The 14,780-nt window shown below is 43.2% G+C and overlaps 1 protein-coding gene across 2 annotated transcripts in view; it reads right to left on the bottom strand.

Annotated features, from left to right (window-relative positions):
- MDGA2 (MAM domain containing glycosylphosphatidylinositol anchor 2) overlaps positions 1-14,780 on the bottom strand; it is a gene marked incomplete at both ends in the record, with an annotated part of 324,685 nt that overhangs the window by 187,820 nt on the left and 122,085 nt on the right. For both annotated transcript variants that reach the window (XM_084287611.1, XM_084287612.1), the window contains one exon: positions 7,429-7,603. In XM_084287611.1, coding sequence (XP_084143737.1) covers positions 7,429-7,603 — 175 coding nt within the window. The remainder of the gene's footprint in view (positions 1-7,428; positions 7,604-14,780) is intronic.

Raw genomic sequence — 14,780 nt, 5'->3', positions numbered from 1 at the left:
TCGGGAGCCGGCCGTGTGCTGTGCCAGCAACAGGGAACCCTGAGCAGGTGCAGGAGACCACGTTTGAAAGCCCCCTAAACAGCCCAGGCAACTGCAGATTTTCTGCAAAGTCTTGGAGAGCTGTGCCTATGATTGTTTTACAGCAATATATGTATTAGTGTTTTACTGGAAGCATGGTCTCTTCTCCCTACGTGAGTTTTCTGCACATTAAAAGCACATTTCTGCACATTAAAAGGGATCCTAGCAGCAACAACCACATGCAGATCTAAGAACAGGATGCTGCCAGTGCCTATAACTTACAATCCGGGGGTTATTTAGGATGGAGAAAGTGGAGTGCCTCAGGTTTTGAAAGCAATTTCTTTAGCACTCTCATACAATGGAAACTGGAAGGCATGGGATGCTGAAAGACAAACACGGCAATTATCTAAGGGCATACTGTAAGGCTCACCAGAAAGCACCACCTTCAACACTCCCTTTTACCACCAATGACACTGCATGCATACAACAGGTTTTGCTGCAAATCCCCCCTGTGAAGTGATGCAGGAATTGCTTCAGTAGAATCCCTATAAAAGAGCTCACTTCTGGATATTTTTCTATGTAAGTTTCCCCACTTTCTCACCTTCCTGGTGCCGACTGGACTTGGCCACGTACTAGCACTATAGCAAGAGGAAATCGAAGGGCAGCCTCCTTGTAATTCAGTAAGGGTACATCATTATCTGATCCAGAACAAAAATAGCACTCCAGCAGAAAGCATCGCCTCCTCCTCAGCTCACCAAATTTAAATCCGGTTTCTGTGGCTTCCTAGGACCGTGGTGAACAGGGAAGGCTGAGAAGGACGGAGCATAAGGGGCGGTGTGAGGAGCAGCTGGCAGTTTCAGTTAAGTCCCTTCCCCGTTCCCAGCCCTGTGTCTTCATTAGCTTCTCGTAACAATCCCTCACCTCGGTTACCTTCATCACACCCGCCCCTCTGACTCCTACAGCACTGCAGACGACCTTACCAGAATAAATTGGACTGTTTTGCTCTACATAACTAAGCATATCATCCTGGCTGCGTGTGTCTCTATGCCATTAAGGAAGAAATAAAGCAAAGCTAAGGCTTTCCGTCAGGCACATCCAAATGCTGTGGTAGTGACCTGCCAGTGCATGATGCAGAGTACTTCTGTAGTGGCCCAGCAAAGAAATTGTTAGGAGTGAAATAATTATTGACATCAAATTTGATTCTCCATGCTAACAACAAGATTTGTGCCGTGGACAGGAAATTAGGGGTGAACCTGGACTGCTGCGTGTGGGGCCGAGCAATATGACTGCCATTAACGTTAATGCCAGAGACAGAGAGATGCAACTGAATCCCCCTAACAGAGCTCAGCGTTTCCCTGAAATACCTCCTTCCAGGCTGGGAAGGGAAACCAGGTCCATGAGCTCTGAATCAGAGCCCCGTGCTCCCTCTGGATAACACTTCTCATTCAGCCCCGTGGTGGCACACACTGCTCGGGGACACTCCAATGCTGGAGATCAGCAGTTTGATATTTGTGTCATTTAACACACATTATCAGCAGAATTTTGTGTCATCCCAAGCCAGGGAAGCTGTGATGCTCCCTGTCTGCTAAAATAATCTGTCAGCAGTGAACGTGTCTCAGTCAGTCCTGCAGCCCCCAAGGTACCACCCCGACTGCGGGGCTGCAGCAAAACCCCTGGGGGATGGCTGCAGCCACAGGAGCTGCGTTGGACAAAACCTCTGGGCTCAGACAAGCACTGGTGCAAGGAAACGCACCTCTGAAAGCAGTGCTCTTCAGACAAAGATGATCCCTATCAATATAAGGGCATGAAGACTGGGCCTGGTGTTGAGTCCAAAGCTCGATCTTGCTTTGATCTTTTCCTTGCTGCCATCATAAGCTTAGGAGATAATGCTGAGCACCCCCAGGCCTTGCTAGCAAGTCTTGAGGCTGTCTGATGATGTTTACGGGTAGCCTAGGGCAGATGCTGAACTTGTCTACAATAAAAACTTCCTTGGGGCAATGGAGATGATGGGCAGCAAAAGCAACTGCTGCAGCCACACACCCTGAGAACTGTCTGAGAAGCAGAAGCCACATCAGCAAACCATAAAAAACTGGAATGTGAGATTTGAACTGGGAAGTGAAATAGCTGGGGAAACCTCACAGATGGTAAGCAGAGACTCAAGATACCTATGACCTCCCCATGCATTAAGCACAGTGAGAGTTTACATGCACACCAACACGTATTTAACTCAGCTGGTTTAAAGGGATGGGTCCTGGAAACAGAGATGCAACACAGATTTAAGTGGATCTGTGAACAAAAGTAAGGGTTGTTCCTGCTAAAGCCCCAGATCAACCTCTTGATCCTGGAACTGCAGATCTCCCTCAACAAGCAATCTTTCCTGGCAGTGTATCTCTCTCATATACTGCACAATAAAATCTCACCATATCTGTGCACTAAATCTGTTTGATACACGTTCTTCCTCCTGACTTCCAAATTCATTTCAGAAAACTTTTAACATAAATTAAAATTCTCTTCAATTTCTTTTACTCAGGTTGTGCAGCCTGGCCTTGTGTCCAACAAGGATCTGTGAAGTAAGAGGGTTAAAAAAAAAATAAAAAATAAATAAATAAAATTTCAATGAAACAATTAGTACACTTTTTTTTTTTGTTAAAAATCTGGTGAATTGTCCTTCAGGAACAAGCATAAAAGCCTTGATAGTGCTCTGCTTCTTTAAATCAAAAGACTTAATTTATACAGTAAGCTTCCTTCCTTATAAAAGGGGAAAGTGTCCTCCAAAACTCAAGCAAAAATGTTCCTAGGAGTCAAGTACAAAAGCTTTTTCTTCAAAGGGGAAAGATAAGATACACTTTAAAGGGATACTTCCAGAAAAAGAAGAAGAAAAAGAGTTCAAGCCTAGGATGAATACAGCTTGGATGTCTGCGGCAGTTTCTTCTCCTGGTGGCTAAGCCGGAATGGAAACCTTCCTCCTGAGAATATACTGCAGAGGTGAGCAGGTGCCTTTATCTCAACCTGAAGCAATAAAAGAGATCTTCAGCAAAAGCCAGAAGAGCAAAATGTTCTTTTCTTCGATAGATAAAGTAAGGATAGAAAGTTGTCTTCTAAGAAAGAGACTGTTACTCTTCTATTTACCAGTCCCACCCCGCCTAGAAAGCAGAAAGGAGATCTTTCTAGAAGAAACTAGCAAAGAAAACCAAGTTGATGAGGAGTTGGAAAGTGTTCAAAGGAAGCTCGGTGCCTGCCCAGGAACAGGCAGGGGCTCCTCTGTTTCCAAGAGCAGCAGATGAGATGAGAACTTTGGCAACACGCATTCATCGTTATTTTCCTTCCACTTTGAAACATCGAAATACTTTGACAGCAGACCAAACAGGACTGCCATGTTTTGAAGGTTTGACTTAGATCTGTGTACATTAAATGAACAGAAGAGATCACAGCCTTGTTTAGCGTTACCCTTGGTAGCTTTAAATGCAGTAGGCACAGTGCCAGCACCTTCACCTGCAGCAGTGCCAAGACAATTCCTCCCTTTCCTTGGTACATCACTAGGAGCGGTGTCATGACTGAATGCACCACGATGGGAACGGTGCCTCTGTAGGGCATTCCTTGATCTCTCTGAGATATAGCAATCTAGCAGGCATGTCTGATGAGAACCAAGTAAAACCAGCCCACAATTACCTGCTTGGCTGTAAACAACATGAACTACTCATTCTTCACCAAGCAGTTGTTCTCCCTTCGTCCAGCAGTGGAATTATGCCCCTAGTTATTTTCAGAGTGATTGCATGTGTTTAGTTTAACTCCTTACCTCTGATCCTTACCCATGAAAGCAGTTATCAGATGTCAGGGGGGTTGTTTCTTGTTCTTTAATGCCTAACAGCAATAAAAGAAATGCCTTCAAGCAGCATATAATTCAAAGTCATAGCTGGGTAGTTTTTAGAAAACTGTAAATCAGAATTATGGGACCCCCCAAAATAATACCAAGTAGCCTTTATGCCTCTACTGTACTTTCAGAAATTAAGGAATAAGGTACAGCTATGAAGACAAATTATTTACTTTCAAACACCAAATGAACCTCTCCTTCTGGGTCCTGCTGTGCAATGTGTGAGCAGAGACCTGGTAACCACCATTTGTGGATGGTCCCAAATAGAAACGAGCACCAGGGCAGAGAAAGAAACAGAGGTTTTCACAGGACGTGGTTCCCTCTTGCAGTTCCCAGGCACATCATGGGCAAGACCCAAAACACACCGCCACCCGACACTTGCAGATCTGTGCAAAGCATCTGGCAGACTTCTGCTGGAGCCTTCCTGTAAAAACAAACCTAAAAGTATTTTTAAGACTGCAAGAAGTCCATAAAAAAAAAGCAATCTTCCCCTCTCCCCTCACACTGACCAAGGCCAGGCTCCGCCACCATTTCTATCTGTACAACAAATCATTGCAGCAGCAGCAAGCAGGGTTACCAGTGTTGATGAATGCCAGAGCTAATGGGAAAATGAAACCCAGGAAATTACTGGAGAATGATATTTTCCAACCCAGTGTGGATATTACAATTTGCCATCCAGCCAGCGTACCAGTACTGGAGATGAATGAGGAGGCAAAGACTTTTTTGTGGATTTTTTTTCCACAATTCATTTCCAAGCTACACAAATATAGTGCCTTTTCAAATCCTAAATTAGAGGCTGAAGACTTAAATTAGCTCCTCAAAAATGCTCTTGGATCCAAAACTAATGTAGAATACAACTACAATATGTTTTTCTCTCTTTATGGTGATTTTTCATCCATATATTTTTAAAAAAATAAACTTTTTTTTTTCTTAAAGAGATTTTGTGATTTTATCACAAAATTAAAAGCATTTATTTCTTTCTCCATTGATAAAGTTTTGTGTTCAAAAAGTGAGTATAGCCTTGTTTTAAAGTTCTGTTTTTGAAAGTTACCTAAATCCACAAAGAAAATTGCCTTTCTCTACATAATCCTGCTAAACATTCATTAACACCAAAATAAAAGACATTTTGATATAGAACAATGGCTGAGTACTCTGGACCTTTCTGGTTCATCTGGGGGTCTCTAAGCAAAGCTTCTCATCAGCAATTATTCAAGAAAACGCACCCACACCCAACAGACCTGCTAAGAGCCCCTGACACAGCATATGGTCTACAGAGCATTGCACAATTAGCACACAGCTGGGGCTGGAGCACCTCTGGGTGCCCCAGTACCCCCAGCCCCAGCAGCCCCCCAGCAGGGTGCCCAGCCCCACGGCCAGGTGGCTGCAGGAGATGTCCCCGAGGAGCCCCCAGCCCCTCCAGGCAGCCTGTGCCAGGGCTTCGGCCCCTCGGCTCCCTCCTGCAGGTATTTAAATGAATAGAAAATCAAAACAAAATATCCACTGATAAAGCAAGATTATTCTAAGCTATTTGGAAATTTCAGTTTCCAATGCTTGGATTTCTTATGAGCTTTAACTTGCCTGACTTCTGTGGTGTACGGGGTTTTCTCTCCTATCTTCTTCACAGCTAGATCCAATCTACACCGGTACCCTGAGCGTACTGCACCAGCGATGCCTGCCTACAAATATCTGACCATTAACAGATGACAATACCCGGTGAAATAGCAGCCTGCATATGATGGGAAATCACCTAGGATTTAATCACAGCTGGAACCTGAAGCCTGTTGTGTTCCAGAAATACATCTGTATTTGAGGTGCATTAAGAAGCAGCATATGATGTTCAAAACAAAACAAAACAACAAAAACATCATAAATCCCAGACAGCAGATCCAAGAACACAGATTAATAGCTAAACAACACACAATGGGAGGAAAAAGATGCCTACCAGAAGGAAGTCTCAATCTAAGTCTAGAAAAAACAGTGTTTCCAAACAACCTTTCTAAACTCTTCGTGTTCAGATCACACAGCACCCCAGCCTCCAGACCTCGCTTCTTGCCACAGCCACACCTAAAATTAAGGATGAAGGACAACCTAACACACGGGCATTGGAACATGAGAGAGGTGCTTAAATGCCATCCAGAAGAGACTTAATTTTTTGTTCTTATGGATTTTAATCAAACAGGTACACGTGGCTGACCTACAGAACACTTTTAGCTGCCCTGCGTGCCTGGAGGAGGGAGTGGCTCACCAGGAAGCCTGAAGACGGGGTCAGCAGGAGCGGTGGGACCACGAAGCACCCCAACAGGCCCTGAACCCCTCCTCATCCACACTGCAAGCCTCAGGCCAGCCCTGTTACCAGTACCAAGTGCTGTACCTGCTCTGCCTGCTGTGCTTGCATGCAGTCAGCAGGGTCTGTCTGCATATTTATTGGACTTCAACAAGCTAACGAGCAATTACTAATTTGGTTATTGTTTATAAAAGATGTAGAAATTTGGCACTGGTATGAGTTATAGCTAGTTAAGCAAATCATGGGGTGAAGGGAGCATCCTGACAATTTCTGCAAGGCAAGAAAATCCCCCAATTGCCTTTCTCCACAATCCCAAAACTGAACCACAGAAATCACCACCACGTGGGTCTCTGAAGTAGCAAACATCTTGAAGTTCATCCAACAGAGAGAGGGTATTTTTGGGAAAACAAAAGCCCAATGCTTATCTAGTCACAAGACAACCTTCTTTTTGAAATAATCAGTTTAAATACGTACATGCATGTGAATATGTTTCTTTATATGAGACTCTTCAAACGTATATTGCAAAGATTTTCCACCTTGAAGTGTTTCAAGCAGAATTTTAACTGTTTTTCTTAATTTGAAGTGTGAACAAAACCACAGCTGCATGAGGGCTTTCAGATCTTTTCACTTTCACACAGCTGAATCCAATCACATAATTAGAGTTAAACACAAAGTTTACCATTAAACCCACAGTGAAAAACTGTCTGACTATGAACTGGAGCTGTGCCTCATCTGACCCTGGAGTTTGTTCAGGTCAGACAGGCATTTTTTTCAGTTTTATTTTCTTTTGTGCAAGCACGTGGGATACATTCACTGCAGTATGAACTTTTCATTTGTTTCCTCTTTTTCTATCAGCCCTAGTGACCAATTAAAGCAAAGCAAAATAGCATCTGTGTTTGCACTTACCAGTTTTGACAGCAAGGGCATCCAACGTGCATGAGATTAAGGGCTGCGCTATGTGCTAGATTTTCACCCCATGCATGCTGCTGACAAATCTTCCTCTGATATAGAGGCAGACTGAGTTAGACCTGAGTTTCCTCTTTCTTGCCATAGTATTGTAATTTATTTATTTACTTATTGTTAAGATACACAAGAGCAGCCCCATCTGACTTCAGTGGGAGCAGCCACAAGACTTCTGACCATAAAAGCTGCAGAATCTGCCCTGAAGTGCTCTGGTTTCTAGACCAGACTTCAGAAAAACTAGTCACTTCTTTCTAAGAGAGCATGGTAAGAAGTTCCCAAGAGGTTTACTTACAGTACACGTCCACCCGTATGGACTTTATGGCCGGCGAGCCCAAGCCGTTCTCGGCCTTGCAGTAGTAGCGGCCTCCTTGGTGTCGCTGGATGTTGGCTATCCTCAGGGTTTCATTGAAGACACTCGAGTCTTGAAATCTGTCAGAGGCACTTCCTGCTGTTTTGGTCCACCTGATCTGAGCAAGCACCAAAAAAGATTGTTACTTGAAGCCTGCAGTTTGGAAAAAAGAGCAGAGTCTAGATCTCATCACTGACCTGGGAACCGTGCACACGGCAGCCAGGGCTTCACATTGGAGGTCCTGGGGAACCTCTCTGGAAAACTGAACAGCTCACACTTACAATCTAACACTTCATCCAAGAGCCCTGAGACTGTAATCTTGTCTTTATCACCCTGTCTTAGAAATAGTTGATTACTTTTGATGGAAACACCACGCAAAGTAAATGCCACTAGCAGAGATGTGGAGAACAACTCAAGCCACTCTCAGTGACACAGCTGAAACAAGCTGCAGAAAAATTCCCTGTTAACAAACAGAGCTCACCAGAAGAGCCTGCTGTACTCTTGCACTGAACACAAATATATATATATTTTTTTTTTCTGAAATCATATTAATGAAAGATGAGGGCACATTGGAAAGCACCTTCGAAACAGCTGATAGGTTATCTTGGCAACCATAAAATCCAACCTGAAGCACTCGCTTGAAACCACAAATGATGAACACCCGTTTCTTCAAGTTTTCTTTAACATCTTTTGCACCAATTACAAATTCTTTTACTCTGACTATCATTACTTGTAATGTGAAGGCTTTTTAAAGAGAGCTTTTCAATGTCAGAGCCACCAAAGTGCCCACACCAGCCCACTACAACCACAGCTGCCTTCCGAACACAGCCATGCATGGAGGCTCAGGTCCTGCAGCAAAACACAGAGACCCTCCGGTACTGACTCAGTAAAAGCTGCACAGCCCCCTGAGCAAACAAGCAAAATTCAACCACTTCAGAAAGTTGCAAGGGCCACACTTGGCTGTAAAGAAATCTCCAGGCAATGGGCCTAATATAACACCCACTGCCACCACCCAACCTGCTCACCCCCCGCTTCCAGCAGTGATGTGGGCTGACCTGCAGTCACTGAAAGCCTTTGGCATTTTAAGTCCAGTGGGAATGCAAACCTGCTGCGAAAATTAGACATCAGTGATGTGTCATGTTAACCAGAAAACAGGCCCCAGGTGAAACTCTCTGGAATAAAGTGAATTCTTCCTCCTCCAGCTCCCTCTGAGGCTCAGACCGCCACCACCCTGCTGCTGCGGAACGGAGTCTTTTCAAAGGAATTAGAATAGAACAAAAGCCTGGGTCAGGAGTCATAGGAAAAAGCAACTGAAGTAGAAAGAAATAATAATTTGTATTAGAGGAAGATGGCAAATAAACTTACAGACAAACCACATTAGTGTGTGGAACCATCAGCACTGGCAGATCATTTATACACAGAAACAAATTTAAGGCTTTGTTTGAAAGACCTCTCTCTATTTAGGTTCTGCACTGCTGTAGTACCCACATTTTGTCAATCGATTCTCACCTTCAGCTACGTTTGTTAGGCTTACTGACCTGATGGGAGGTGACAGCAAAGTGGATATGGACACTGCCAACACCCAGGCGAGGTGAGCTGAGCCCCTGCCTGTAGCACTCGGTGCCGTCAGCTATTGTGTGCAGTGCATCAGACCTCCAAAGAGTCCCCAGGTACCTCCTGCTCTGTCAGGTCACACGGATTTGGTGGCCAGGACAGACAACATTTGATTCCAGACCAGAACCTATGCTTTAAGCAGTAGTTTTTTCCTGCATATCCAGGCCACAAATGGGATATTTGCATAAATATGAATTAATGTCTCATCTGAAGCTTCTTGGAGCTGTCTCTTCTCACCCCCATCCGCTAATTCTGTTCCAGGATGAAGGCCAAATCTTCTACGGTCATTCACAAAAATGAGAATGACACAAGACAAGATAAATATTTGGCTATTAGTTCCCAAGCTGTGGTCTCCAAAGATGGTCCAGAGGTGATCAGATGATCAGAAAAGAAACATTTACACGCTGCTCTGATGGGATCTGCTGGGCAGGCTGCCTACCAAGCCACCTGGAGCTGACACTGGCCCAGTCTGTTCAAGGCATTGCAGCCTTGGTATGAAGCTGGGCATGTTGTGCCTCCAGCTCACAAGTGTGCAAGAAGTTGGGTGGCCCATGGTGGATGCCAAGGTGGCCCCAAGGTGTCTGGTCCATCTTGGTGGACACTGGCCAGGGCTGCTTTGGCTGGACGGAGGCCATTCCCTCAGGGGGCACAGGCATTAAAGTTGCATCATAGCCAGTGTCAGGACCCCAGTAACCTGCACAGGAGCATGAAGAGGAAGAGGTCAGCCTTCCTCTCATTCGAAACTTCTCCTGGACAGGAGAGGTCTTCTACAAAAGGCATCAAAATGAAAAAAAATCATGACCAGCTGTAGCCTATGTAAATTCTTCTCCCCTTGAAATGAAGGCAGGTGTGAGCTCCAGAGGCTGAAATTAAAAAAATAATAATTCCAAAATGTTTTCTTCTCTTTCTGACTTGTTAAATTCATAAGCCTGAGTGGCTTTGCCCTCTTGCCAGGTGACCTGTATAACTCTCACATGGTTTTGCTGCTCTGGGATAAAGCAAATATGCCCAACTCCACGTTACAACGCTCAGCCTGCATGCAAGAGAGATGCTATTAGCACTGCTATATTTACCAGTCCCAATCTGTCTGTACTTCTATTATAAACTCTTGGCTCTTGGGCTTTTTAAATAATCCAAATAAATGTGCTGCAGAATAATTTTGGAACAAACAGTTTTCATGAGCTGCAGAATACAATTTCATCATGTATTTTTCAAATGCTTAAGTATCTTAAAACAGTGTTAAGATGCTCACTGAATCTCTTGCATGCTCTATTTCCCCATTTGTAATCGGAATTATAAAAACACCTCTGTTTGATTCTTAGCTGGAAAAAAAAAGTCAAAAAATGCCAAGATTTCTCTCTTCCTCCCGTTCCTGTCACACAAAATGTTTCAAGACATGGAATACAGCTTGTCCTGTCATAGACCATATAATCTAAGTAAGGCGTTGTATTATCAGCATCTATGTAACTGATAAAATTATGTAATTTATTAAATATATAGAAGCATTTATTTAGGTACTATCACTTTCATCTTTTTTATAAATACAAAAGCCTTCCAACTCCCCCAAGTTTTAACATTGATGTAGTTATCTTCTCCTTTTTAGAAAGCATTTTAACAGGAACATGTTTGGCTGTAAACAGAAGTAGACTTTTCAGCTTTAAAAATACAAATATGCATATGTTTCAGTGGCAGGAAGAGCACTTATAACCAAGTAAATAGTTTTACAGTGTACGTAGAGATGCCTGAAGAATAAAAGAATAATTGACTCGATTTCCTCTTAAAAGATATTCCCCAGATATGTCACTGGCCTGATTTCACTCAGTTCATTATTTACCTTAGCTTTAACACAACATACACATCAAAACACGCTGATCGATACCATGTTGTAAATTATTGCATGAGCTCTGAAGACAACTTTATATTATCTTAAAATAAATAATAATTTAAAAATATATTTTCAAAGGCAGTAGATTAAGTGAATGTCTCCATAGTTCAGATAGTGCAATATTTTCACAGAGGGTAGCACAAAACAATTGCTCATCCACGTGCGTTGTATCAGTGTTTGCTATTCATAAGCCCCCAGTTTCTAGCACAGAAGTAACCCTGCATGCTCTGGGTGCCTACTCACAGTGCAAATAATGCGGGAAGGCAATAACTGCTGTTTCACCAAGAAGTCAAAGCCATTTCCACTCATAATGCAAACTTTTAATTGAAAAGTTACATCTACCACTCCATGGCATAAGCAAATAACTAATATGACTAATACACATTAATCCATCACACAGATATGCTTCTGAACACATGCTTCCGAGGACACGGTTCCCCAGACACTCACTGTTACTCTCACTGTTACTATTGCAGATTTGGAAATCCATCCACTGCCATTACTCTGCCATAGGATCTGGGTCTTTAGTTAACAAATCCTTGCTTCGTTTTCTTGTAAAACAGGCGTAAGTCAAAGACTATTTATGAGCAATTCATTTAAAAATTATTCAGTCTTTAAAAGCTGACAAAGTTATGACCCATCTAGTCATACCATGACCCATGTACTTGTCTGATTTGTACATGCCCATAAGTTCTCTGAACCATCACTAGCTTTGACAGTATTTTACTGGCTTAAGCAGATGCCCTGGGACACTCAGCCATATTTCACCCTACAGCTTCCATGTTCTCATTGAACCTTCCTGCAACTTGAGTAGGAATCACAGACTTCCCATTTTTCGACTAAAAATGCAGATTTGAAAAACTTCAGTAATATTGTGCTTGACTTTTCTCAGCTTCCACCAACTACTCCTGCCTCAAAAGAAAGCAGCAGATAAAAAACACATTTGACATTAAAAAAATCAAACACTTATGTTTTAAATATGGTCTTTGTCAAGAGAGTATTTATATGTATTATTGTACATATACATTAATATAAAGAAATAATTAATAAACAATAAAATATCTTTAAAATTATTTACTCCAGACCAAAATATTTCTCTTGGTTAAAAAAATAAAAATAAAAAAGAAAGAGAGAGAGAAAGAAAGAAAATTAACAATAAAATCAAGGCAGCCAAGCATCAAATGCCTAAAAAATCTGTCTTTTTAGGGTTTGGATTGGAATATACTGAGTGAGTGCCTTCATCACCTAGACACAGGGAGTGAAGGGAGGAGCAGCCAATGCTGCTGCAGAACCAAGTGCAAGGGAAATACCCTTTACATATATACACATATGTGTATATATATATACACGCATATATTCCAACAAGCAATCCTAATAGAAGAGAGATTTCCAGGCCACGATACACAGCAGGCACCTGCTCAAACACTGCCCTGTCCCAAAGGTAGCACTGTTTTAATCAGAGATGCTTTGGCAGTACCAGAGGTTGCTTTTTAAGCCACCATTCAACATTTTCGATAGATTTAGCAAGGCATCTTTTCATTCTTCCTTGGAAACAGCTGACAGAAAATGAAGTCTTAACAGTCTTTTTTGTATATTGCAACCCTGATGTCTAACACAGGTAGGGTGAGTAAATACATGCCTTAAAATATAGTTAGAGCCAGGGCTGGGGGCTCGTACTGCGCTCCGCTGCCATTGATTGAAGTCACTGCCCTCTGACATCGCTGAGAAAACAAGGATGAGGAGAATCTCCTGATCACTGCTAAAATCCCCAAATCCCTGCCTGAGATTAAAGTCCTCCTTTGTATGCCAACAGCTGTAAGAGAGCTCTTTGCGCAACTTCACTGGGATGTGTGCAACATTTCTTCATGCCCAAAGATATCTGAGCCTTTGGAAAAAGCTATCTTAAAAATAACCCCAGAGGAACAAAAAATATCCCCTCAGCTTGTTTATCCACTAGATTAATTTTGTTCTTAGGGAAGCAATGGTTGGGGCAGCAGCTACTGAAATCAAGAAGCACACACCTTCGTGATAAACAGAGAGGACGTTACGTGATGGCTCTTTTTAGGCTGGGAAGGAGAAAGTGACTTCTTCACCTTCAATTAAAACAAACTGTCTGAAGCAGATTTCAGTGTATGAAACTCCCTGATCTTCTTCAATCTATACAGTGGAGATATGAGCTCACTGCACTTGGAACATACTTTAACCCCAAACCGCCTTTTTTCCCCCAAGCTCCTCCTTTCTATTGCAGAGCCAAATGACTGCGAGGCAGATGTCAGCCACCACTGTGGGAGCAGCAAGGATGGGGTTTGCACCACGCTTACACAGCACAGGTTTTACAGCCAAGAGTGATTTAGAATCACAGATTACCCCGATTTGGAAAGGACCCACAAGGATCATCAAGTCTGGCTCCTGAGACTTGGATTACCTTGGACAGGTCTAGAAAACTGTTATCAGTGAGAAACAAGATGCAGAACTGGAGGGTCTTTGCTTTCCAATATATTTCTTCTAACTCCTGAGAGTCGGATTCTTGATAATCATGAGAAACAGGTTTTTTGAAGCATTTAAAGTTTAGTGTTTTTTTTTCCTCCCCTCTGCCCTGTGCCTTAAATAGCTGGCTGTACTGATTACTGGTGGTTGCATGCAGGCGAGTCTAGTTTATGCATTTATACGTTTATGCCAGCGTAGAGTGGAGGAGCAATTTGTTCAGCATCAAAAGGCTTGATTACTTCTGACTTGTTCAGCTCCATGGTTTCTGCTCAGAACTGCTCAAAGTCCTTGGAATGACGGCCATCAATCACCAGGCTGCTCCAACAGCACCTGGTTTGAATGGGAGCTGTCCCATTCGTGTCCAGGGAAACACTTCTGCAAGGACAATTAATGGGGACAGTCAGACCACATCCGTACCTCCCAGGGCTCCCTTATGTTCTGCCCCTAATCCCCTAAAGCAAACCACGGCTGTCCCTGCACCAGGCCTACAAGGCGGGAGATACAGCACTGATCTAACCCACCACCACTCAGCAGGACTCCACTTTTACTCCAGCAAATCTTCCAGGCATTCACCAGCTCATCCTCACCACGTCTGCATGCCTCAATTACGGGATTAGCGACACATATGGATAAATAACACGGGTGGGGGGTGTTGAGTTTTGATTCATAGTAAAACAGGGGAGGCATGATGCAGCGTGCCCAGTGAGACAGAGGGTACAAACCATCTGACTTTACTGGAATAGACATCGCTATGGGCTAGGAGTATGCTACAGTGCTATGAAAACTTCTCTTTGTCTCATATGGCAGTGTCTGAAATAGTGGGCATGAAAAGGGCTTCAGGTAAAAGCACTGCTGATTGTCCAAAACTTCTTACGAGGCATATTGAGAGTGGCACAACAGCCGATTCCAAGCACGCATCCTTCCTGTCAGACATGACAACTCCCTGCCTTCGGCAGGGCCAGAAAGCTGTGTGGAACCAAACACAGGGCTGAAGAGCCTTTGATTTCCAGATGTATTTCTTCAAATCTGCAGAAGCTGAGATGCAGTCACCTGGGGAAATCAAGCACCAGGACTGCTCAAACTTCACAGCAACACCGGAGAGAAAGCTAAGCACTGCCCACAGGAAACAGGTACGTGACCAGTGACTTCCAGGGGAGAGCCTGGGTGCTTGTATTTACACACACACTAACGCTTCACTGGGTTGACATGAAGAAACACAATTTTCTCATTTAAAACATCTATGACAACTGTTAACATGCAGCACATCATCAGTTCTGATTCAGTGCCAGAGATCACAGAAGAAATTATT

The sequence above is a fragment of the Netta rufina genome, assembly GCF_964035555.1.
Source record: "Netta rufina genome assembly, chromosome: 5".
Lineage (NCBI taxonomy): Eukaryota > Metazoa > Chordata > Aves > Anseriformes > Anatidae > Netta > Netta rufina.
The sequence above is the reverse complement of the archived record's forward strand: the minus strand, read 5'-3'. Positions and strand labels throughout refer to the sequence as shown.